The following is a 24,276-nucleotide window of genomic DNA, read 5'->3' as shown; positions in this document are numbered from 1 at the left end:
CACCAGGTGGCAGCAAGTGGCTCTAGTTTGCATGCAGCAGCTCTGCAACAAGGTTATTTTTGAATTATGTCTAATTTGCTGTGTATGCAGGAGCAGAGTGGAGATAGCTTTGCTCATATCTGGCAAAATTACATCTATAACAAAATGAAAAAGTGGGTGAAGTTTCTACGTGCAGGTACTGATTCCTGTTTTTGCAGCAGGATAACAAGGACTTTAACTGGCCTTGACTCGGCGCTACACCCATGATTGTTTAAAAGTCCTGCTTCCTAAAAGAATAAAGACGTGTGTGTGTTTGAATATTATAAAAAGGAAGCTGCCAGTTTCAATAATAGAAAGCCAGGAAATGCTTCTTTCTTTCTTTCCATCCTGTGCTGGAAGATTAACAGGAAATCTGGGTAATTTCCAGACTTTAGTGAGTAAAAAAAAAAAAAATGCAACAGAGACGATTTGTTTAATCTGAACCTACAACCTTTATTGGACTGGTTAAGGTGTGCACAGGAGCAGATTTTAGAGGCAGGAAGGGGAAGATGGTGAAATATGGGAGGAGGAAAAGCGTAATGAGCGAAGGAAGTGTGAGAAGAAAAGGAAGGAGAGTGTAAAGGTCCGAGAGAGAGAGAGAAAAGAGAGTGGACAGCAGCAGCAGCAGCAGCAGCACTTTCTCCATCGCCATGCAGTTTTCACAGGTCTCCGATGGGCTTTTCACACTTGTTCAGGGGTTTCCGTCCTCCAGAGACACCAAGGGAGGCGACTCACGTAAAAACTCGACGGCTTTAGACGGCGTTTTACCACCGCAGGAGTCCTTTTGTCTCCGTTTGTCTTGCCTCCCTCTCTGTTTGTCTTTTCGGCTCATGATCCTACATAACTTATTGCCTCTTTCTCTCTTGTTGAAAATTTAATTCGTTCTCCTCCCCCTTGCATGAGTTGCCTGGAAAAAAGGGGGGGCTTTTTGCTCGGTTGTTAAAATGAGACCAAAAAAAAAGGGTAAAAAACGAGCAGTAATTCTGCTGTTATTGTCGGAGATGTGGGTCCATGGAAGACTAGATAAGAGCTGGAGAGAGGTGGGAACCAACATACGTACGTTATGCTCTTCTGAACATCATATCTCACAGATGCGGTAATGCGTCGGGGTGGCGTACGTACACGAACGTTACATACATGAACATGAACAGAATCCACCGCTGAAATAGGTATGAACAGGGAAGAGGAGAAAACAAAGAGGACAAAAAAAGTGAGATCTGATAATCGGAGCAGAAAATAAACAGGTGTGAAATCACGTATTAATACACATAATCTGCCAATTTACATGTAAATTTCCCCATCCCTTACCCTACCCTCCCAAAACACAACTGATCTTCGCCCTCTTTTAAACTCGAAAACATCGACACATCAGAGGGTCTGTCTCTCCGCCATCTTGGCTCAGATTCCTCCATTTCTCAGGACTCATCTGGTGCAGCTGTGCTCTCTGGCTCAGCGGGCTGCTCTCTACTTACGGTGCACAACACTCTAAGCAAAAAACTGTCCATGCATAATCTATTACTTTATCCCTTTTGACTTTTATGTAATAACCCGCCTTCCTCCTTTTAATACAGAAGCCTCCTCTACGTCGTTTTTCCTGCACAATCTGTTGCTTCTTAGTGTTTTAGGTGTGCGGGCTGTGTGGTACAGTTTATATCACATTCTTGTTATATCTATACAATCATACAACACACCACCGGAGCCTCTCTATCAGCCAAACAACATAGAGAAATCTTAATAATATATACTCGATGCTATACTGTGGTAAAGCTGCTATGCTATGATAAAATATGCTGAATCAGTTCGTAGTGGAGTTTTTCGAGAAAACAAAATCAACATGAGCCTCTCTGATACCGACATCAGTCCAGATTTGTGAGTAAGTTGAAGGCGGGTGGGTGGGGTGGGTGTCCGTAAGCAGTCAGTGCGTGAAAGTGGCTGGGTTTTGATTTGATTTAAGGTCCTCACTCGGGAGGAAGAGCGCAGGGGGAGGGAGGAAGCCTTCCACCAGAAAAAAGGGGGGAGGTCAGTCAGTCAGTCCACGAAGCAACCGGACAAGGTTAAAGTTTTTCCTTCATCGTCATACGAGAAAAACTTGTAGTTTTCGCTGCAAAAAACATCGCTATAAAGGTAAATGGATCGCCGACCCCGCCGCCTCCCCCCTCCACACCGACCGCCGGCGTTTTGTCCCCCGTTCGGTCGGTCGGTCGGGAAGCTGTCTGTCAGCGAAGCGGCGGGTCGGTCAGCCCGGCGAGCTGGTGATGGTCTTGGCCGTGTAGTTCTGAAAGAGCGGCTGCATGAACATGCCCATCGTGCCGAAGACGCACACGAACACGAAGATCCACAGGAAGAGGCGGTCGATCACCATGGCAACATACTTCCAGTCCTCGCTCACCTGCGGACGTGAAACAAGAGAGATTGAGGTGAGAGCGCTGCGGCTGCTTAAGCATGCGGAGGGTTAATGGAGGTGAGGGGTTAATGTGAGCCGAGACTCGCTTCGCCTCACAGCGCTGATGAGTTCTGACACCAGTCAAGGAGGAGGCGAAGGACGAGGGAGGCGAGAGGCGGAGGGTGTTCTGACACTGTAACCCTGGCGATGGGAACCAGGAGGAGGAGGAGGAGGTGGAGGAGTGGTCGGCATGGCGACGGGAGGATTCTCAGCTCCTTCCACCAGAGAAGCCTCCTCAGATGCCTTGAGAAAAAGCGGCTCCTCGGCTCTGCTCCTCTATGCTCGCGTCATGCCGCTGCTATAATTACATGTCTGCGATGAATATTCAAACGGGGCTGCGATTGCGTCACCAGATCCGTCTCCTCTGCTCCTGGTCGGCCGTAGTACCTCCCGCGTTTCAAATGGCAGAGCTGAGCGGCTCCATGACATGATGCCAGCACCGATCTGTGCTGCTTTTTATGGCTGCTCACGTATTTCACAGGAAAGGAGATGATTTATGGCAGGATTTTGCCCACACAGAGACCTTCTGAACCCAAAGACCTGCCTTCAGGTTTGAAAGGCATGTTAGCTTTAAGGAATGACAGCATTTATCAGAACCAGAAAGACTTGAAACAGAAAGAATCAGCAGATTTTCAGCTTTCTGACGGTCCTTGAACGTGTAACTTGCAGGCTAAAAAACAACCAAATCTAAGTTTAAAATTGTTGTACTTTAATTCATTTTATTCTATGTGAGTAAAGGGGGTCCTTGACTTATGTCCTACTCCGCGACGCAAGTCGATTTTCGCCGTAAGTTGGCACTTCAAAAAGCCATTACGTGCATCGAGATATCAATCAGTTCTTCGGAAAAGCCATGAATACCAATGACTTTCATGCATGTATTAGTCATTTTACAAGAAGATAACAGTTTATGTTGCACTGTTTTTACACTCGCCAACTAATTCCACGTAGCCAGTTCTGACATAACAACGAAACGCTGTAGGTCGAGGACGTCATAAACTGAGGACCCCCTGTACACAAAAATTAGCCAAAAATAATCTTCTTGCATGAACTAGATTCTGCAAAAATCTAAATATTCTGCACTCTTTTCCACAACTGACTAGTGACTCAGCTGCCATCAACATTCACATGACAAAAATTCAGGGACTCTTCGGCTGAACTGCAGGCCGTGTTTACGCAAAGCATCGAGGAGATGGTATGAAAACCAGTTAAAAATAGAAGTACTAAAATATCTGTAGTATGCAGTTTTGTTCCAGTACTTTCAAAAGCTATGGACACCTGGAAAATGTGGTCCCCATGCACTGAGCAATGTACATTCCAGCTTAAAAGATGCCGGTAGTGGTTTCTCTTTTGGGTCTTTTTTTAAAATGATTTTTGGCATTTTTACTTTGCACAAAAAGCATTTCTGAGTCCTCTCTTCTTCTTCACTGTTCCTCTGTTTCCATAGAGGTGCAGGACTTTACGTTGCAGTGAAAAATGAGCCCACAGTGAGTGAAAATAAGACAGGAAAGGGTTAATAAAGAGCTGAATCCGAGGCTGATGTTATGAGCAGACTATATTGACGTCTGTATTGTCACAGCAGTAAACTGCAGCAATAAAAGGTTTATTGGCAATATCACCAAGATGTTTATCTTATTTTCTTGCCTACTTGGGCAGTTTGAGAGTCTTATTGTCAGGTCAGGTTATTAAATTATAAATGTCCACAAGTATGGCTGCACAATACTAAAGAAATCTGATGTTACGATATTTAGCTTATCTGACATATTTATTTGAAAAAATACATTCATTTTCAACAGATGACTTTAATATTGCTATCTGGAAAAGAATGAATCATTCGAGAACGATTGGGGTGATTTTGTAGGTGAGTAAGTCTGCACAGAAGATAAAGAAACCTGAAAATCCTGCTTTGTACTATTCACACTGAGCTTTGTGCTGCTTATTTAAATAGTCATACAGCTGATGTTGAGTTTCATTTTGCAACCAAATCTTCCTTTTCCGTGTTTTATTTGTCCTGTCCATCGCTAATTTTACCATGCATATGTGGCGCCTGCTGTCAGGGCTGCCACTACAGGCTCTGGTTAGGGCCCCTCCCTCCCTTCGTTGTTGTTTCCTTTTTAGGTTTTTGGGGCACCGAGGCGACAGCAGGTGAGGGTAATCCTGGTGCTCAGCGGGAGCAGGTGTGCTCGAGCCAATCAGCCAACTACCTCCACACAATATATTCAGGCTCCAGTCATCAGTTCTACGCTGGATCGTGAATACTCATAGTAGGGCTGGCCCGAATAGCGGTTTCTGGCCTCCAAATATTCGGGCCCCATTAAAGACGAATATCCGAATATTCGTTCCGCCCCGTAACGTCCGACGGGGGCGGCTTGTGGCGGAGACGGCCCAATATTCGGATCCGTTCGTCTGGTCTCCCGGGTCCAAATTTTGCCTTCGTTTTGTCTTCAGTTAAACTGTAGAATTCCCAAACAGCGGAGGTCTTCGGCATCTTATCTTGTGTTTATGCAACGAAGTGAAGCGTAACGTCAGAGTCGGCAGCAACCCGGCCATTAGGGTGGTGGTAAGAAACACGAATGGATGAGCCAAGATGAGCCGAACACGACGGCATGAGCCGATGTGGTCCGAAAGCGAAGGGAAGAGACGAGCTCCGAATATTTTCGTCCCGGGGGGAGGAGGGGGTGATCACATAGACATATGTGTATATGTTTATGTGATCACAGGACGAGATGAGCCAATATGAGCTGAAGTGGGCCGAAGGCGGAGGGAAGAAAGTAACGCATATTATTTCTGCCAGGTAATGTCCGCCCGGTAACGTCCGCCCGGTAATGTCCACCCGGGTGGGGGGGTGGGGTGGGGGGGACAGAATATTCGGATACCAAAATTAATATCCGGATACCGCCATAGCGAACGAATATTCGGATATTCGGGTCCAGCCCTAACTCATAGTCAGTCTCGACTTGACTTCACTCTAGCCAAGTTCTGTAGATGCCCAGTAACTGTCTATGTTCTTTTGTAGCCCAGACCACACCAACTCCAGCTGACCACCCATTCTGACTCCCTCACCAACATCTGCCGTCACAGTCACGACTACCCGGCTCCAGTCCCCTGGATACCCGTCCCTCAGCTCATCACAGCCCCCCTCTCCGTTCCGTAGTTGCCAGACGACAGTCAGTCTCAGCACGAGCAGTCTCAGTTTGTATCAGAAATTTGGTAGGTTCGTATCGTTGTTGATTTGTAGCAGAGGAGATCGCCGGTTGTTCTTTCCGGCTTCATAGTTGAGGTCCGTGCTTTCGACAATTATAGATCTTTAGTAGTAAAAGTAACGGTTTGTCATCTGGTGTCCTATATCTAGTTTCATAGTGAGTGTTGTCGCTCTTTTGTTTCTGTTCAGCTCAGTTATTGTGTAAGAACCTTTAGGCCTCTATAGCTCTTCTGTATTTACCTATTGTTAAGCTAATAATTTGTGGAATCTTGTTAGTATTTTCAGTCTAACCTTTAGCTTTCCTGCCCAGGTAATGCCTGCTGTTGGTGGGTAATCTTGATTTTTCAGTACTTTTTGTTTTCGTCTGCCCGCCATTAGAGGCGCTAGAGTTTCTGTTAGAGTTGTAGTTCCCTTTAGCTTACTGCTGCTGGGATTTGTAGTACTTATTGCTGTTCCTTTCTGTAAATATATCATTGTGCCTGCATTCGCTTGTGGTGTTCTCCTTCCCTGAGCCTCAGAAATCTTAACACCTGCATCTCAACAAACTGTTTGAAATAAAGACAAGAAAACTCAGTGTATCCAAGAATAGTTAAATAGTATAATATTAGAATAGATGGTGTTTAATCAGACTTCTCGTTGATTAGTCAAGTTTTCTGTTTGGATCAAGCTGCAAAAAGGTCATAGCATCATCTGTTGGAGGTACTTTCAGTGACTATCGTGTACAATGCAATGTTGCTGCTGTAGCAATATAATGTGTAGCTCTATCCAACAAACATACAGCAGATACAGTAAATATTCACTCTCATTTTAGCTCTTGTTTTGGTCACCACCGGCCTCTGCTTTTCCCGTTAGCACCTTAAAGTTAACCATAATGTTCCCTAGCTTGGTGCTCACTCTGTTTCTAGGTAGGTAAGCTACATCAGATTTATTAGACTGCTTGATTAAAGTAGGAAATTTACAGTCAAAAAGTAACGTCTACAATGTTAAGATGAACAGCAGACAGAGATATGATAGTTGTCTGTGGGTTTACTGTTGTACATTTAGTCAGATGTGTTTTTTTTTTTTTTTGCAAATTTGTCACATTTCTTCACTGTGGGCTCATTTTCACTACAATATGAAGTCCTGCACCTCTATGGAAACAGAATAATCATGAAGAAGGAGAGGGAACTCAGAAATGTCTTCTGTGCAGCAGTTAGAATGACAGAAATCATTAAAAATATGGATTCAGCACGTACTTTCTTTGAAGTGCACACAGTTGTTACCAAACTGAAAAAAACGGGTAACTGTACATACTATAGATATCCTACTACTTACATTTTTACAACCTCTACCTACTCTACATTCCTCCCACTACTCTGCACATTAACTCTGGAAAGATGTTTCACCATGCAGAATGTATCGTCCAACACCACGTACCATTTGTAAACCATTTCCTCTCTACTCTGTGTAAACACAACCTGCAGTTCAGCTGAAAAATATTCCAAATTTTTTTATTATGTAACTGTTGGTTGAAACTGAGTCAGTTATGGCTTCTCAGTTGTGCTGAAGAGCAGAGAATTTTTACTTTTTTCCAGTATCTAGTAGCTTCAAATATTTTTTTGTCAAATTTCTAAAAGAGGCATGTTGATAATCAAGCATTTTTGATGAAATATCAAGATTTTCAGCTTAGATTTGTTTACTTTTCCTAATAGAACTGCAAATGCTTAGTTCAAGGACCAGTGGAAAATTGAATGTCTGAAGATTGCAACATCTGTTTCTGATAAATTGTGTAATTTTGGGACCATAACTTGCCTTTCACACCTGCTGGCTGGTTCTTGAAACTTTTATTATTCTCTATTGCCACCATCATTATCAGATTTTAATAAACTATGTAATGTAATACTCACACTCTGATCATCATCCTCGCTCTTCATGTGGTTGGCGATGAAGCGGACTCCCTCCACGGCCTCCTCGAAGCCCGGACAGGCTTGAGCCAGCAGGGCCTGAGTCAAAGCTGGACCTCCTGCCGCCTGCTTCCCCCTCGGGAGGTTTCCGGATCCGCCCTCCCGCCCATCCCTCACCCTGTTCAGACCATCCATGGATCCCCCTCCTGCTCCTCCCAGATCCCCTCCAAACTGTTTAACGGACGCCCGGTTCACGTAGCACGTACAGGGGTCACCGTCCTCCTTGCCAAAGACCGCCGTAGAGGTTCCCCCTCCGTTCCCGGAGGCACCGCTCAGCCCGAGGCCCACCATCAGGGCCCCGGCCTCCCCGCTGCGCTGGCCATCCTTCTGCTCCTGCGCCCTCCTCCTCTGGCGAAGCCGCTGGCGCTCGCAGCTGTTCCTTGGCTGGCGCATGAAGAGCAGAGCGGGGAGCTTGTTGAGGAACACCAGTTTGACCCACGGCGGCATCGTGTGCGTGGTGGGCGAACGGTGGTGTACGTTCAGCACGCACACGCTAGTGACGATGGAGAACGTGACCAGAACCATGGTGAACATCAGGTACTTCCCCACCAGAGGGACGTCCAGAGAAGTCGGAGGGACAATCTTGGAGATCAGCAGCAGGAACACAGTGAGCGCCAGCAGCACAGAGATGCACAGCGTCATCTTCTCACCACAGTCCGACGGCAGGTAGAAGACCAGGATGGCGAGGGAGGTGATGAGCACGCACGGAATGATGAGGTTGATGGTGTAGAAAAGCGGCTTCCTGCGGATGATGAAGTCGTACGTGATGTCCACATAGGTCGGGTCCCCCGGATTCTCGTTTCGCCTTCCTGGCAGGGCGATGATGTCCCACTCGCCGCTGGGCGTGAAGTCATCCATGCTAGCCACGTCGGCACGAAGCACCAGGTCAATCTCGGTTCGGTCGTAGGTCCAGGAGCGGAAGCGAAGCGTGCAGTTCTGCTGGTCAAACGGGAAGTGCTTGACCTCGATCTTGCAGGCGGATTTGTAGATCGCCGGTGGCAACCAGAAGATGCTGCCATCATAGGAAACTACAGCGTTGGAGTAGAAGGAAACCTCGTACACCCCATCGGCACTAAGAGACAAGAAAAAAAACAGTATTAGACATAAACTTAGACATTTATGTGACTAGTCAGACACAAGTCTCGAATATGGAGAATGGTCTGACTGCACCAAAATAAGACTCCACTAAAGGCAAGATTGTAGTGCTATTTAAGTACAATAGTGCAGGAAGTTGAGGCTCTTTCTTAAGGCTCTGTAACCAGTGTACATACACTACCGTTCAAAAGTTTGGGGTCACTTAAAAATGTCCTTATTTTTGAAAGAAAAGCATTTTTTTCAATGAAGATAACATTAAACGAATGATAAATCCAGTGTAGACATTGTGAATGTGGTAAATGACTATTCTAGCTGATTTTTAATGGAATATCTCCATAGGGGTACAGAGGAACATTTCCAGCAACCATCACTCCTGTGTGCTAATGCTACATTGTGTTAGCTAATGGTGTTGAAAGGCTAACTGATGATTAGGAAACCCTTGTGCAGTTATGTTAGTACATGGATAAAAGAGTGAGTTTTAATGGAAAACATGAAATTGTCTGGGTGACCCTAAATTTTTGAATGGTAGTGTGTAATAGTCAATTTAAACCCACCACAGGATCAAAGGTTAGACTGTTTTTTGAAATAGTTCATACAGTCATCACGTTGCAGCTTGTTTGTTAAATATCAATACATTGATCATTTGTTTTCGTTGTCTCTCTTGACTTCTGCTTTAATGATATCTGGATCTTCAAGTGCCTATGTGAAATGCAAATATTCTACTTTTGTGTTCATGTTAGATGGTGCTAAGCCCAGGATGTAGCGATGGTGCGCCTGCAAAATAGTGACATAAGGAATTGTTTCGGTGGACATTTGAACACAGACAGGTGAGTACATTCAATAAAATGGCTAATTTAGTAAAAGAACCATGTGGGAACTATTGCACGATACAAACTGTCTTCAAAACTTGCCATTTTTAGCATTTAGGTTGCTGCTTGGAGGTTGTTGTAGTGTTTTTTCTTAGCGAAAGTCATTTCTGACAATGCAAAAACAGCAGCAAGGGCGGAAACAGCACACTTATCAAATCCAAGAGCCACAAACAGGGTCTTGGATCATGGATCTGGAGGCAAAATTTTGAGGTCAGCTGAGTCATGAAAAACCAGCACATATAAAAAACAAGAAACAAGGAAATTGAATCCAGCGAACAGTCAGTCTAGACAGGAAACTCGGCTCACTGGTCAGACCGGGTCGGATTAAACAGCTCCAGTTAGAACTTCGCTCACAAGTCAGCTGACAGCATTAAAGCTGGAGATTGAATTTCTATTTAACTCTGGATTTTGGCAGATAAAACCACCTAATGATGGCTAATGCTGCGCGATATAACGTACACATGAGGATAGTTCATCATTTCTGCACTTATATTACTGACCCACCTTCTCGCCCTTAGAATCTCCATCTTTCCTCCGAATTCGACAACCAAGTAAAACTGAGCCTTCAAAATTAGCAACATAAGCCGAGCTAATCCCCCTGTTGGACTGACTGACAGTCGCAAACATCGGACACCCGGAGGATGGCGTGGCGACCTGGGGTACTCGGGATTAATGGGATCATTTTATCCAGAGTTAGGAGGGTCAGGGATCTTTTAATCTTTGGCGAAGTGGGGACCGAGGCAGGGAAAGAGGAGAAGGCCAGACAGATCACTGTACTCCGAGTTGATTTACATACTGTAGGCCGACACTCGGTTTCCATTACATTAAGACAAGTGGTCCGCAACATCCGGCTCTGCCTCAGACATGCAGGCGAACTCTAATTACCAAAACACGCAGCTTTACATGTGAAGAGTTGGGGTTAGTTAGCTCAACGTACTGAACATTTGGATTATTTACAGACTTATTTGCACTTTCACAGTGAAAGGCTACTATTAAGTTTGGTGTTTGAAGCTGTAATGAGCAAAAATATTCAATTCTCAGTTGCATTATTAGGTTCAACAAGAGAATAATTCAATAAATAAACAGACAGAGGCTAATGGTAGTATTTAGTACAATCTGCCTTGGCACTGAGCACATCTTGAACTCTTTTGGGTCGACTGATTTGAAGTTTTCTCAAGCAATCCTGTCATAAATTCTAAAAAAAAAACTCTCTTTCTGTAACATCCTTCCTTCACAGGGTTCTTTCTGATTTGTTTGACTGTCCAGATGATCCCAAACAACTATAATCCTCAAGTTTGGACTCTGGAAGACTTTACTCCATAATGAGGGTGTTTTATCAGCTTTGGATCGTAGTCATGGTCAAAAATAGACCTATTTTCAAATGACTGTCACAAATACTGGCAAGATTAATCATAATTTTGTTTGTATTTTGCATAAATTTAGATAATATCTCAACACTAGTGAAACAAATGCAGCTCCAAACCTCAACAGATCCTCCACCATGGTTCACCAAAGGCCGCCACTATGCTTTCTTATACCTATCTAGAACTCTTGTCTCACATATTGTTGGAAACTGGAGCTGCACATCTCAAACTTTGTTTCATCTCTCCAAAGGACTCTTCTCCATTGATCTACCCTCAATCAGTGTGATATTTCAGCTTTTCAACTGCTTCTCTCCTCTGAAAAATGTATTTCGTGGCTTCTGCCCTTCCACTGAGGCTATTTCTGATCAAACTTCTCCAAGCCTTAGAACAGTTCCAGATGAAGCTGCCAGACGCTGCTCGACTTCTTCCAGGTACTCAAAGAAGAAACTCTAAGAAACTTCTCATTAGACAGCTTTCTTGGTTTTCCACTGTTCTTTTTTTGTGCTTTGCCTCTCCACATTCCTCAGATTTCTTTGTAACAGCTTGAGCAACACAACGTAAGTGTCTGGTTTGCTTCCTGACTTGCCTTTGAGGGTTGCACTTGCTGATGCAAAAAAATTACAATTTTTATGCCTGTCAAACTCTGTTATCTTTGACATTTTGAGTGGAATGATGTGACTGCTCAGTTTCTCTCACAAATAATCATCCAGGGTACAGTTAGCTCATCTTTAAGGCAGCAGGAAAACTCAGGTTTCTAAGTCGAATGAACCCGATTTGTTACTTACAGTGTAGATTAATATCTAGTTTTATTGTATAAGCAGCAGAAACACTTGAGTTTAGGTGACTTCATTATTTCCTGACAGCTCTTGAACACACCACCATAGAATCAGGTCAACTCCTCCCATGGCCCTGCCCCTACCTGAGGGCATTTAAAGCACCTGAGGAAACATGGCCGCCTTTTGTCTGTTGGCTACCACATGGATTCCTCTCTGGGACTCTGAGGTAGGTGATGCACTCAGGACTGTTTGAAGGTTGTGGACTGAAAGATTTTGTTTGTTTGTATTCACATGATTTAGGTCCATCTGTTAGATTGTTTCCCGTCTGACTGCGCTGGTGTCTGTTTGGATGAGGTTTGCAACGACAAATGCTTGTGTTTGGGTAACATGGATGCTGCTGACCCCTTTAAGTCTGCGTAGCCAAAACACCATTCTGCCAAGGTATGGGTTATTTTTGACGGGGTTTTGGCAGGGTCTTGGCAGGGTCTTGGCAGGGTCTTGGCAGGGTCTTGGCAGGATCCAAACCCCCTTTGCTAATATTAAGCAGGAATGGTTTTCTTTAAAAGGATTATATTGTGAAACGGAATTCATTTAATGTAGGAAATCTTTTGGTGCATTTGCATAGATTCAATTTATTATCTAGATTTTTTTAGGCCACACTCCTTGCAAGCACTTACAGCCATCCAGCATTTAATTGATGATTGAGTACATTTCCTTTGTTCCATATTGAACCATATCTACCTTGTTTTAGTTAACAAATCTTGATATAAAATTTTATGTATGTTGCAACAAGGTATGGATTATTTTTGGCTGACTTTTGCATGACTTTTGGACTGATCCTGCCCCACTTTCTCCTCACTTTGCTAATCTTGTTAAGCAGGAAGTATTTCCTTTAAAATAACTGTGTTGTTAAACTGAATTCATTTAATGTAGGAAATCTTTTGGTGCATTTTCATAGATTGAATTTATTCCTTTGTACTTGCAGCCATCCAGCATTTAATCAAGTATTGAATAAATTTCCTTTTTTCTATATTGAATCACATCTGTCTTGTTTGAGTTAACAAATCTTGACATGGAGCTGTACGAAGGTTGTAGCGATGATTCAGTCTGATGCAAATTTGCATTTATTTTTCTCATCGACTATTCGATGCACACACAAGCAACTAGCGTTGTCGGAAAGGTCAAGTCATGTGGTTTCATTTAATATGCACCACGGTTTGCTGCAACAAATACTTCGAGAGTGAATCAGCTGCGAAGAAAGGATGTGAACTTAGCCCTAAGGGTTAAAATGCAAAGACAGAGGTAATTATTGCGCTTCCTGGCATGCATACTGCATAAATGTTGCATATTTATCAAGCCAAGAACACAGCAGAGCAGTTTGCGTGCCTTCATGACCAAGTCCATTCTTGTGGATTAACTGCCCACACCTGCTGTATCGCCATACAGCTACTGTAGATGCATGTGCTGATCGGACCGAGTGTGTCGTGCAGATGACTCCGTCTTTGAAGTGTCTCGTGAGGTTTGGAGGTACAGTAATGTAGCATGAGCAACACGAGGAGATGACAGAGGACGTATTCGGCCACATGTGGTGGGCCTGTATGTAACACACAATGAAACTGGCTATTTAATTGATGTGACTCACAACAACAGCAGCTGGATCGGCTCACCGGGGGAGCTGGCATTAAAGCATTATCAGATTAATAAGAGGACTGTATGTGCTCTTATTGTGCATCTTTGTGGCATGTTTGTGTCTTCTGGAAGCTTTCTGAGGTAAACAAAGAGACTCACTTGTTGTAGAGAACCACGTCAGGCAGCCAGATGTGTTTGGAGGGCAGCCTGACCTTCAGCATCCCATCAAACTCCTCCGGGACCCAAGTTAGCCGGTAGTCCTGCCACTCCTGAGAACAAATAAAAACACAATGTAGAGTCACTCGTCTGCCAATCGCGACTTAGAGGAGCAGAAAAGAAAGTCTGTCAGCGGTCAATATGACACATCAGAATATATATGCACCCAAAACTGTTCATCCCATGCCAATTTTGGTTTATAGTGAATTTTGTTGACTGAGAGGTTTCTTCTGGCTGATAAAAGACAGTAAAATATTGTGCCAGAGATGTAAATGATGCATTTTAATTATTTATACCCTTGAAATTGTTGACAACCTTTGAGAAAATGAAACTTCTATACCATTACAGATGTTCCTGCTAGTGTATACCATCTTCTAGAATGTTGAAATACTCTATAAACTGAGAACAGCTGATGCAGGAGTTCTCTAGTCGGTATTAATGGCTGAAACCAGTGAGCTCATTGAGAACCTCACATTGTTGCTGCTCGCAAGATGTTTAAAGTCTATAAAGTCATATCAGAGTGTTTTCAAGGTCCAGTGTCCACAGTTTGAAGCTTGATGAAAAAGTCCAAGGAGCTCCACACTGAAACATGTCAAAGAGCTGCTAGGAAGACAGACGTGAGCCCTGCACTGGAAGAATGGTAGAGGACAAGAAGAATCCAAGGATCAGCACCAAGAGCATCCTGATGAATGTGAGCACTTCTGGTAGCAACATGTCCATCAGACACTCCAGCAGACCAACAACAAGGCTGGTCTCCATGGATCAGACCAAGGAGGACTCCACTTCTCCAAGACAGACACACTAAAGCTCAGCTGGACCTGCAGCACTTCTCTACTCACTTACTGCTCAATTACAAGTCGTGTCTGAAGGAAACGGCATCATGAGAAAAGAGGAAACATTTTGTGGAGGAGAACATCAGGCAGTCTGCAGAAACACTGCTCTTTGGGCAGCATTGGAGCTTCCAACAAGACAATGATGTGAAACATGGAGATAATAATGTGAAGAAATGAAGAGAAAAGAATGAGAAGATGTTGGAGCGGCCCAGCCAGAGTCCAGACCTGAATCCATCCAGAATGTGTGGAGGAAGTGAAGAGCAGAGTGATGGAAAGGAAGCCTTCAAAGAGCTGGAGATGGACACTTGGAGGAACTAAATCCCAGTGGAGACCTGCAGAAACACTGTTAGACACTATAACTACTGATGTGGAGGAAAATAAAGACTTTGAAACAGTTTGCTAAGGAAAAGAAGGAATAATTTTGGATAAAAATGGTGTAAAAATAGTTAAAATTCATCATTAAGATCTCCAAGACATGGTCCTCCTGTCTGCTGTTACTTGTTTATGTCATTTACAGTTAGAAAAACTCTCTCGTTCAAAAAAATTTGACTAAGTTTACATACCCTGGCAGAATTTGTAAAATGTGCTCCATTCTTTAATGAAAACATGAATGATCAGAGCAAATACAATTGCATGACAATAAATAGCTTTGTCTAAACACCAGCCCTAAATGAAAGAAAATGTTTCCATTAACAAACATATTTGCTAAAAAATTAAGGACAGTATTTCACAAATTTGGCCGGGGTATGTAAACTTATGAGCACAACTGTACACCAAAAGTTTGCATGGGTATGAATCACTTTGGGCTTAACTAAAATGTAGTCCCAGGGAACATCCTGTGCCGTCTGTCCTCTCTGTGCCTTCGTCACACTTTCAACTACAAGCCAAAGAGCATCACACTCGTGTTGACCCTGAATGGTCTTTAAAACACAGCCAGCCACAGACCATCACTATGATTAAAATGGCGTACGGCGAGGCTGCTCCATGCATGCATTGGCAGACCTCCCCTCTGCGTGTCCTTGTGTAAAAGACCGGTATTATCTTGTTGTCCGTGTTGTGGTTTAGTGTTTGACATTGGCACGCCGAAGCCTCTGTGACCTGCAACAGCAGCTCGGTGTGACTCTTTGTTATGACCAGGTTTCAGCTGTAATGCTCCCTCTAGGCGCTCTGCAGTAACTGTGATGCATGATGGTCATTACAGTTTGCCTTGGCTTGGGACGGCCGTCCTTGGCTCCCCTACTAGCGGCGGCGAGGAATCCATACAGCGCTGATGATCATTCTACGCTCCGTTACATGTCGTAAATCCTGACTTCCTCGGGTGCTACTGCTTGCAGCATGTGTATATGTGACTAAACACACATTACATTATGTCTGCACAGGAGGGTGTTTAAAGGGTTGTTTCGTCAATGGAGCTACATCACACCACTGTGAATATCACTTAAATACAAATATATTGAAAATTCAGGCCCCAAAGTAGAACTGAATGCAACAAAACCCTTATGATCACTAAAACTAAACTGAAAATGCCTGTGATTTCCAACCAGCCCAACTGCATGAACATGGTTATGAAATGAGCTGTGAACAGCAGAAACTTTGTCAGTTTTGGGCCTATAGGTCATGTCAATGTCTGCGTCATGGCCCCACATGGTAAGGAATTTGCAGATTAATCTAAATATCTGATTGTGAGACTTCAGAAAGATGGAAAAGGATACAGGAAGATCAGCTAAAAGCCGGTTTAAGCAGTGTCAGCAGTAATCAGGAGGTATAGAAGGAGTCATAGTACCACTAATCATGGCTGCAGTGGTCGTCCTCCTAAAATGACTCCACAGACAGTGAACTACTTTCACAATCTAGCTGGGAAAAACAGACTGCAGTTGATTCAGACTTGACACAGGGGTTATCAATAGAAATCAGAGTTTCTTTGAAGCTCAAACAGTGTGGAAGACACTTCAGAACATAAGCCTCTGTGGACAGAGGACATGATAAACATCCTTGCTTCGTATTTTAAACTAGGGCTGGCCTGAATAGTGGTTTCTGGTCTCCGGATATTCGGGCCGTATTAAAGACGAATATCCGAATATTCGTTCCGCTCCGTAACGTCCGACGGGGGGTGGAGAGCCAGAGACTGCTCGAATATTCGGATCCATTCGTCTGGTCTCCCGGACCGGAGGAGACCCGTCTGAGTATTTGGATCCATTTGTCTGGACGCAAATTTTACACGCTGCCCTCGTTTTGCCTTCAGTTAAACTGAAGGATTCCCAAACAGCAGAGGTCTTCGGCATCTTCTCTTGTGTTTATGCAACGAAGTGAAGCGTGACGTCAGAGTCGGCAGCAACCCGGCCATTCAGGTGGTGGTAAGAAACACGAATGGAGGAGCTGAGATGAGCCGAAGTGGGCCGAAGGCGAAGGGAAGAGACGAGCTCCGAATATTTTTGTCTGGGGGGAGGAAGGGGTGATCACATAGACATATGTGTATATCATAGACATGTGTATCTGTTTATGTGATCACACGACGATATGAGCCGATATCAATATCGGATACCGGATATCGAAATTAATGTCCGAATACCGCCATAGCGAACGAATATTCGGGATATTCAGGTCCAGCCCCATTTCAAACATAACATTTATAGATGAATGTCTGAGGATAAACCAAAATACTGGCTGACAAGAAGCTGGAAGAAGGAATATTCCAGCATGAGAACCATCCAAAGAACTAAATCTCAAAAATTTCTACAGAAGAACAAAAGGAAAGGAGGACATGGACTGACTGGAATCCAATAGAATATCTTAATGACTTTTGTTGCATTGATTTCCTGCTGTGGGGTCTGTATTTTTAATATAGTAAATTGAAACCATTAGGACTTAATTTTACATAAAAGCAAATACAAATACAGTTCAACTTGAAGTAACAGAGATATTGTACATTTTTCATTATCTGGCATTTAAATATTACATATTCTGTTTTATACTGTAAATCCGAGTCCGTATTGAACACAGTTCTGTGCAGTTTGTTCTCACACCTGCCTTCAGATGGAAGCAAATGTTGACGGTGTGTAAACATGGCTACATTTTGTGTCTTTGTGTGACCTCTAACTGTGATCTCTACAGGATGTACGATGTTCTATAGGCCTCAGCTGTAAGGGCCGGCCATGAGGTTCAGGGTCACGGCTCAGTCACACTTGCATTATCATTACTGGGTGAATTTATGGCACACTTCCTCCAAATCACAACTCAAATGGAGGTTCTGCAGAAAGCATCAGCAATTTTCTCTGCTTCAGGTGCAAAAAAAAGAGGCGTATTGCATGTCTGATGTCTTTATCTCCTGCTGTGCGACACTTCAGCAGTCTTTTTCATAGCTGCTGTTGCACATTAGCAGATTTACACTTTGCTCGCCACAGAACCAGTGAAACATGGAACGCAGAGATGCATCTTTCCCCTCTGGTAGCTGCACCGCAACTCATGCATCATGCTCTGCTAGTATAACGCCGTGAAACTCGATTATATAATGTAAATCCCCATATAGTGCAGTATGTTGTGGAGGGAGGATTTTTTTTTTTCTTCCTTTTTTCACCGTCACATTTCTGACTACCATCCAATTCCCTTACGGTTTGTGACTCACTTGCACTGACCTGACTGTAGCACTGTGAAATCTAACATAAAAACAACCAAAATTCCATATTTGACTCATTGTTTGTGCCGCATTTTAATAATGTTTTTTTCTGTGTTTGTGGTTAAAAATAAGAAAAAGCAGCTGGAAGCCTCACCTGTGTTAGCCAGACGTTAGTAGTCATCACTTGCTCTCTTTCGTGCTGCAGAAGAAGAAGAAATGCAAATTAAAAACTTTAATTTCTTGAGATAAAAGCTGTGATTTCATTGCAGCAATTCTGTGTGGGTGACAGTTTTCAAACAGGCAGCACCAAATCGATGCAGCCAGTTCAACATATCTTGATTTGTAATCTGAAGACGCTTCAGAACACGTCTTTCGAACTCGGTGTTCCAGTTTTGTATCACATTTGAAGTCGTAAAGCTGAAGCCAACCCTGATGATGACTTCAGGATTAATTTCTCAGACTTGAAAAGCTCCTGCTGAGATGCAGAAGACATTACACAGCTGCTTTTTACAGGGCATCTTTTCACATTGATTGCATTTGTGCCTTTTGGCGTTGAATAATGCATATAAAGTGCTACCTTTGTGGTCAGTTTCATACATGTTGCTAATTCCTAACACACTGTGCAAATATTTAACCTGTTTGTTGTCATGATGATGATCTGGAGCGTAAGAAAATTCCAATTTTGTTATGATTAGTGACTTCTCAGAAAGAAAAAATTCTGTTTTCAGCCCACTTTGGCTGCACTCCTCGCAAAAAAAATGCATACTGGTGTTAATTTTTATCATATCTCTGTGCTTTCTGAAGCTCTAATACTTCTTACTGATGTCTCCGATATGCCTCAAATCAGTAGATGCAACAATATGTCAGCATTTTAAGACGCTAGATGCTATTTAGGCGACTGTGCGTGGAGAAGCCTCCCGTCTCCACTCAGGTACTGCTACTGGCAAGCTCTGAGATTTCCTTTCAGTTCCATTCGAGAAAGTAGTTCCACCTGTCAGAATGTGCAGCAAAATCGTTGGCACTCGACTAACTGACATTTCTGTCCTACAGCCATGGCCATAAGTTTGGACACAAGTACCATGACGCTTGTGAATCTTAGAAAATACCACAAAATTGTCACTTACAATACAGTACACAACTCCTGAGAACTATATTAAGTTTCATATTTAAAAAAACATCAAAAGAGTTTGTTGTCACTTTGTTATTCTTACCAAATTCGGTTGTGAAAGTACTGCATTTTTTTGTTATTTTCTTCTAATATTATGTTTTGGGAACAAAGTTGTTCCAATTGTTGGAATTTATTGATAATATTATATCCCTTGTTGATTTGTTGACTAATTAAACTGATGCTGTCAAAAAATATTAGTTATGTTCTGTAATAGACATCAAAACAGACATAGTAAGTCATGCTGTGTCCAAACTTATGGCCATGGCTGTACACAAGACTAGATCCTTAAAAAAGGCAAATCTCGTCCGGTTCGACCCTAGCCACCCTCTAGCTTCCGAATTCAGGGTGCTTCCTTCTAGACGCAGGTTTCAAGTGCCTATATGTAGGACAGTTAGATTCAAAAAATCATGGGTGCCATTGGCCTTCTTAACAAAGAACGGTTTTTAACGCCTTTATAAGGCAGTCCGCTCTGTGGTCATTTTAACTTTCCTTAGGTTTTTATTTATCTTGTATTCTATTGTATTTAACTGATTATTGTTGTTTCTGTTGTGTATTTTTATTGTTGCGTATCTCATTTTATTGTGTTTTGTCTGTTGTTTGCTGCTGGCTGCACCAAAAATTGCCCCGCGGGGACAATAAAGATTTCTTGACTTGACACCTGCAGCAGCTTCTGACACACTGACGCTTCACTATTAATTTGCTTAACTCAGCAACTATAACAATATATCAGTCAGAGGGACCAAACCAGAGCATTTACTGCAGTACTTTAACTCTATTTCACTACTATGCACTTTAACTTCAGTGGCATTTTCCAGACAGAACTTGTAGTTGTAGTGTTTTGTACTTCCTTTGCTGTGTTGCCACTTTCATTGTGTATAAAAAACAATAATGTGTAAGAAAAGATACAGCAAAATAGTATTCATGCACGTCTGTAATGTCTACATGGTTTCCAAATAATGGTAAATTAGATTGTTAGAGCAGAAAGAGTACAGTTCCCACCACCATAAATACACATAAATAAGCAAAAATGTGCAGTAAATAACAGGAAAAGCACTCAGAGAGCGCAGTACTCCGCCAAGGCTGTTCAGTCGTATCATTTCCGGCAACTGAAGTCTTGAAAATTTTGTGGCAGAAATCACGGGACTATAGGATGTGGCCATTTAATATAGAGGTACCCACAAACAAAATGACTTTACGCTGAGCACAGGCGTGTGCTATGTGTGTGTACGAATTGTGTGACCTAAATATGTAAATTTTTTGTATCATTTCCAACATATAAGTCGCAATAAGTCCGCAGCGGTGGATTTGTAGTAGGATCAGAATCACGTGATCATCAGCAGGCAGCTGACAGTGTTCACTTGCTGTCTTTCTTTCTTTCTTTTCTCTTTATGTTTCGGAGGGACACTGCACATTAATAAACATTTTATATACATAAAAAAAAATGTAAATGCACCCGAATTAGCCAAAAGGCTAGTTTGCATCGGCTGTCCCCCCTGCCAGAATTAAAAGGCCAGTGCCTGGTAGGAAAGAGATAAAAAATAATAGACAATATACAAATGCAAAGTACGGATACCATGCAAATCAACAATAAAAATACAATCAACAATAAAAATGTCATGGTTACAGTGACGCCGTGCCGCTATCTCGCAATGATTCAGAAATCTTTAACAAATCCGTGGATCCAGACTATAAATCGCATCACTGCCAAAATCTAATCACTTGGTCCTTGTGTCTTTTCTGACCTTTCCTGAAAATTTCATCCAAATCCGTTAGTCCGTTTTTGAGTGATGTTGCACACAGACAGAGTAACAGACGGATAAAGATACGCCAATCGTCACAGTTCCCTGGCGGAGTATTAAGGTAAATATAAAATGCAAAATGTCCAATTTATTAGATGTTTTACTTGTAGAGCAAATAGCGCGCAAGAACAAACAAAAAAATGTGCAATGTCAAATGCTAGTGCTGCTTTTACTGAAGTACAAATACTACTCCGGGGTCAAGAAATCAGTTTAGCTACATTTTAAGCTTTCAGCAGGAACAGCAAACAGTCTTGCACAAATAATGACTATAATCTCAGTTTTCCTTCTCAGTGTAACACAAACTAAACCGCAGAGATTCAGAGCCAGATGTGAGCTCACTCACCACGCTGATGAGCTGAGCCAGCGACACCATCAGCTGCACGGTAACCAGCTCGGAGCCGTTCGTGGCAGGACGGATCAGTTTGTTGTAGTGGGCCGGGTTTAGGAGATGCTCCACCAAGCGCTCCTCCGTGTCTGCCCCAAGGCCGCCTGTAATGAGAACACATTATCATCACCATCATCTGCCTCCACCAGGAGACCAAAACAGTCGCAGCCATCTGTGTCTCTCCAGGCGCTCTGTGAAAAAGGACTTTTTATCATATCCGATACAGTCGAGCCCTGAATTATTCAGAGGCGTGCCAAATTGTGATTTACAGTGAAGTTTCATTTCACCAAAAGGCTTCTTGTGGCTGGAAATCGCACAAACGAGCAACAAAAGGCAGTAAGACACTGTGTTAGAGGTGTTTAATGGGGAATTTGACTGTTTTCTATGAGTTTTGTTTCACATTTTAACTGAAAAATCTCAAGAATCGAGTGTAGAAGCCTTTATTTTTCTCCACATCAATCAGTTCCAAATTGGTCACAAGTAAAGTAGCAAAAAAAGAGAAATTTTCTCATTTTTTAAAGCTCTGCAGAGGCCTAAGTTCACGATAGATGCTCAAAATCAGCAGGTGTGTCTTAATTTCACATCCCACACCAATAATAAACCGTATTGTACTCTGTTTTTACAGTGGGTATGAAGGAATTCAACTGTATTTGATAAGAAACAGTGCATAAAATGTGTCTCATGAACATTATTACTGCATACAGTAGATACTATAGATAGATTTTATAGTTAACTCACATTGCTCACATGCTCTATACACAAAAATGAAATTGTAAAGGCCCAAAATTATTCATTCATATGTCAACTTTAGGTTCCTTTTGGCTGGAAATGGCATAAACAAGTGACAAAAGATGGTAAAATATTGCATTGAATATGTTAATGATGAATGTTTATCAATTTCTATGTTCTTTTCTACGTTTTTTTAGGGCTGGCTCGAATAGCGGTTTCTGGGCTCCGGATATTTGGCCCCGATTAATGAAGAATATCCGAATATTTGTTCCGCTTCATAACGTCCAACAGGAGGCGGGGGGGCTGCAGAAGGACAGTGGAATGAGCCAAATATTCGGATGTTCGGGTCCAGCCCTAACATTTCATCAATCGGTGTCAAAGCCTTCATTTTCCCTCACATCAGTCCATGAGGAGTTCTAGCATCAAACAGTGTTTCTGCAGGTCTCCACTGGGATTTAGTTCCTCCAAGTGTCCATCTCCAGCTCCAAGAAGGCTTCCTCTCCATCACTCTGCTCTTCACTTCCTCCACACATTCTGGATGGATTCAGGTCTGGACTCTGGCTGGGTCGCTCCAACATCGTCTCATTCTTTTCTCTTCATTTCTTCACATTATTATCTCCATGTTTCACATCTTTATCTTGTTGGAAGCTCCAATGCTGCCCAAGGAGCAGTTTTTCTGCAGACTGCCTGATGTTCTCCTCCACAATCTCCATGTTTCCTCTTTTCTCATGATGCCGTTTCCTTCAGACATGACTTTGAGCAGGAAGTGAGTAGAGAAGTGCTGCAGGTCCAGCTGAGCTTTAGTGTGTCTGTCTTGGAGAAATGGAGTCCTCCTTGGTCTGATCCATGGAGACCAGCCTTGTTGTTGGTCTGCTGGAGTGTCTGATGGACATGTTGCTACCAGAAGTGCTCACATTGATCAGGATGCTCTTGGTGCTGATCCTTGAAAACACTTGGATATGACCTCATGGACTTTAAACATCTTGTGAGCAGCAACAATGTGAAACTGGAGGTTCTGACTGAGCTCTTTAGTTTCAGTCATGACTTGGAACTGAGTAGAGAACTGCTGCATCAGCTGTTCTCAGTTTATAGTGTACTAGAACACTGTAGAACATGTTTAGCAAAAGCATCTGAAATGAGACAGAACCTGCATTTTCTGAAATATTTGCACCAATTTCTAGGAGTACGAATGATTCTGGACATGTTATTTCACACAAAAATGCAACTGATAATGTAGAACTTGTGAAAATTCATCACTGAAATCTCTTCCATAAGTTCATACTATCTTGTTGATGTCATTTCCAGCCAGAAGAAACCTATTGGTCAAATGAAAATTCCCTAATCTAAATTTGGCACTTTCTGGTATCAATCTTGACTTGGAACTGCTTAGAGAAGTGTTGCATCATCTGTTCTCAGTTTCTAGTGTATTAGAATGTCCTAGAACATGGTAGAAAATAGCAGAACCATCTGGAATGAGATACAATTAGCATTTTCTGAAATATTTGCACCAATTTCAAGGAGTAGGAATGATTTTGGACATCTTGTTTCACATAAAAATGCAACAAAAACGTAGAACTAGTTAAAATTCATTATTAAAATCTCTAACATAAGGTCATACTATCTTGTTTGTGTCATTTCCAGCCAGAGGAAACCTATTGGTCGAATAAAAATTCACTCCAAGTCCAAATTTGGCACGGCTATGAATAATTTTGGGGCTTAACTGTGTGATGCAAACGCACTCGGTGGTGTTGTTGAGTTCTGCGTCCGGCCACTTCTATCCATGTGTAGGGAAATGCAAAGCCCCTGAACCGTGGCGTTACTCATCACCGGCGGCTGGAGCACGTCAGCAGCTCGATGCACGCTTCTTACGAGATCTGACTTCGTGAGAATGAGTCAACCAGTCTGAATGTCTCTATCGCTGTCCCTCCTGTCTCCACTGTCTCCATCTATTCCGCTCTGCCGTGTTGCACTCCTTCTCCCCGACTGCCAGTCTTTTGTAGCTTCCGATTATTTTCACCTCGTCTCTCCTCGCCGGCTTCCTCCCCTCCCGTCCCTCCATCTGCAGCAGACTCCAGCGTTAGTGGTCGATTTCAGGCTGAGCTGTCACAACACTGCGCACAGGAGGGAGGCTTTATTCCCTTTCTTTTTTCCAGTGCTGAGAGAAAAACAAACCGCTCTCGCTTCCTGATTCTCGGCC

At 42.9% G+C, this 24,276-nt stretch overlaps 1 protein-coding gene across 1 annotated transcript; it reads right to left on the bottom strand.

Moving 5' to 3' along the window:
* Positions 1-446: 446 nt before the first annotated feature.
* On the bottom strand, positions 447-24,276 carry chrnb2 (cholinergic receptor, nicotinic, beta 2). The gene is made up of 6 exons (XM_051956319.1): positions 23,819-24,276; positions 21,309-21,454; positions 18,153-18,197; positions 13,496-13,605; positions 7,547-8,675; positions 447-2,407 (listed from the first exon to the last, which is right to left on the bottom strand). Exons 1-6 carry the CDS (start codon positions 23,901-23,903, stop codon positions 2,255-2,257), a joined length of 1,668 nt encoding a protein of 555 aa, XP_051812279.1. The 5' UTR covers positions 23,904-24,276; the 3' UTR covers positions 447-2,254.

The sequence above is a fragment of the Acanthochromis polyacanthus genome, chromosome 12, assembly GCF_021347895.1.
Source record: "Acanthochromis polyacanthus isolate Apoly-LR-REF ecotype Palm Island chromosome 12, KAUST_Apoly_ChrSc, whole genome shotgun sequence".
Taxonomy (NCBI): domain Eukaryota; kingdom Metazoa; phylum Chordata; class Actinopteri; family Pomacentridae; genus Acanthochromis; species Acanthochromis polyacanthus.
This window is presented reverse-complemented; position numbering and strand designations above follow the sequence as displayed.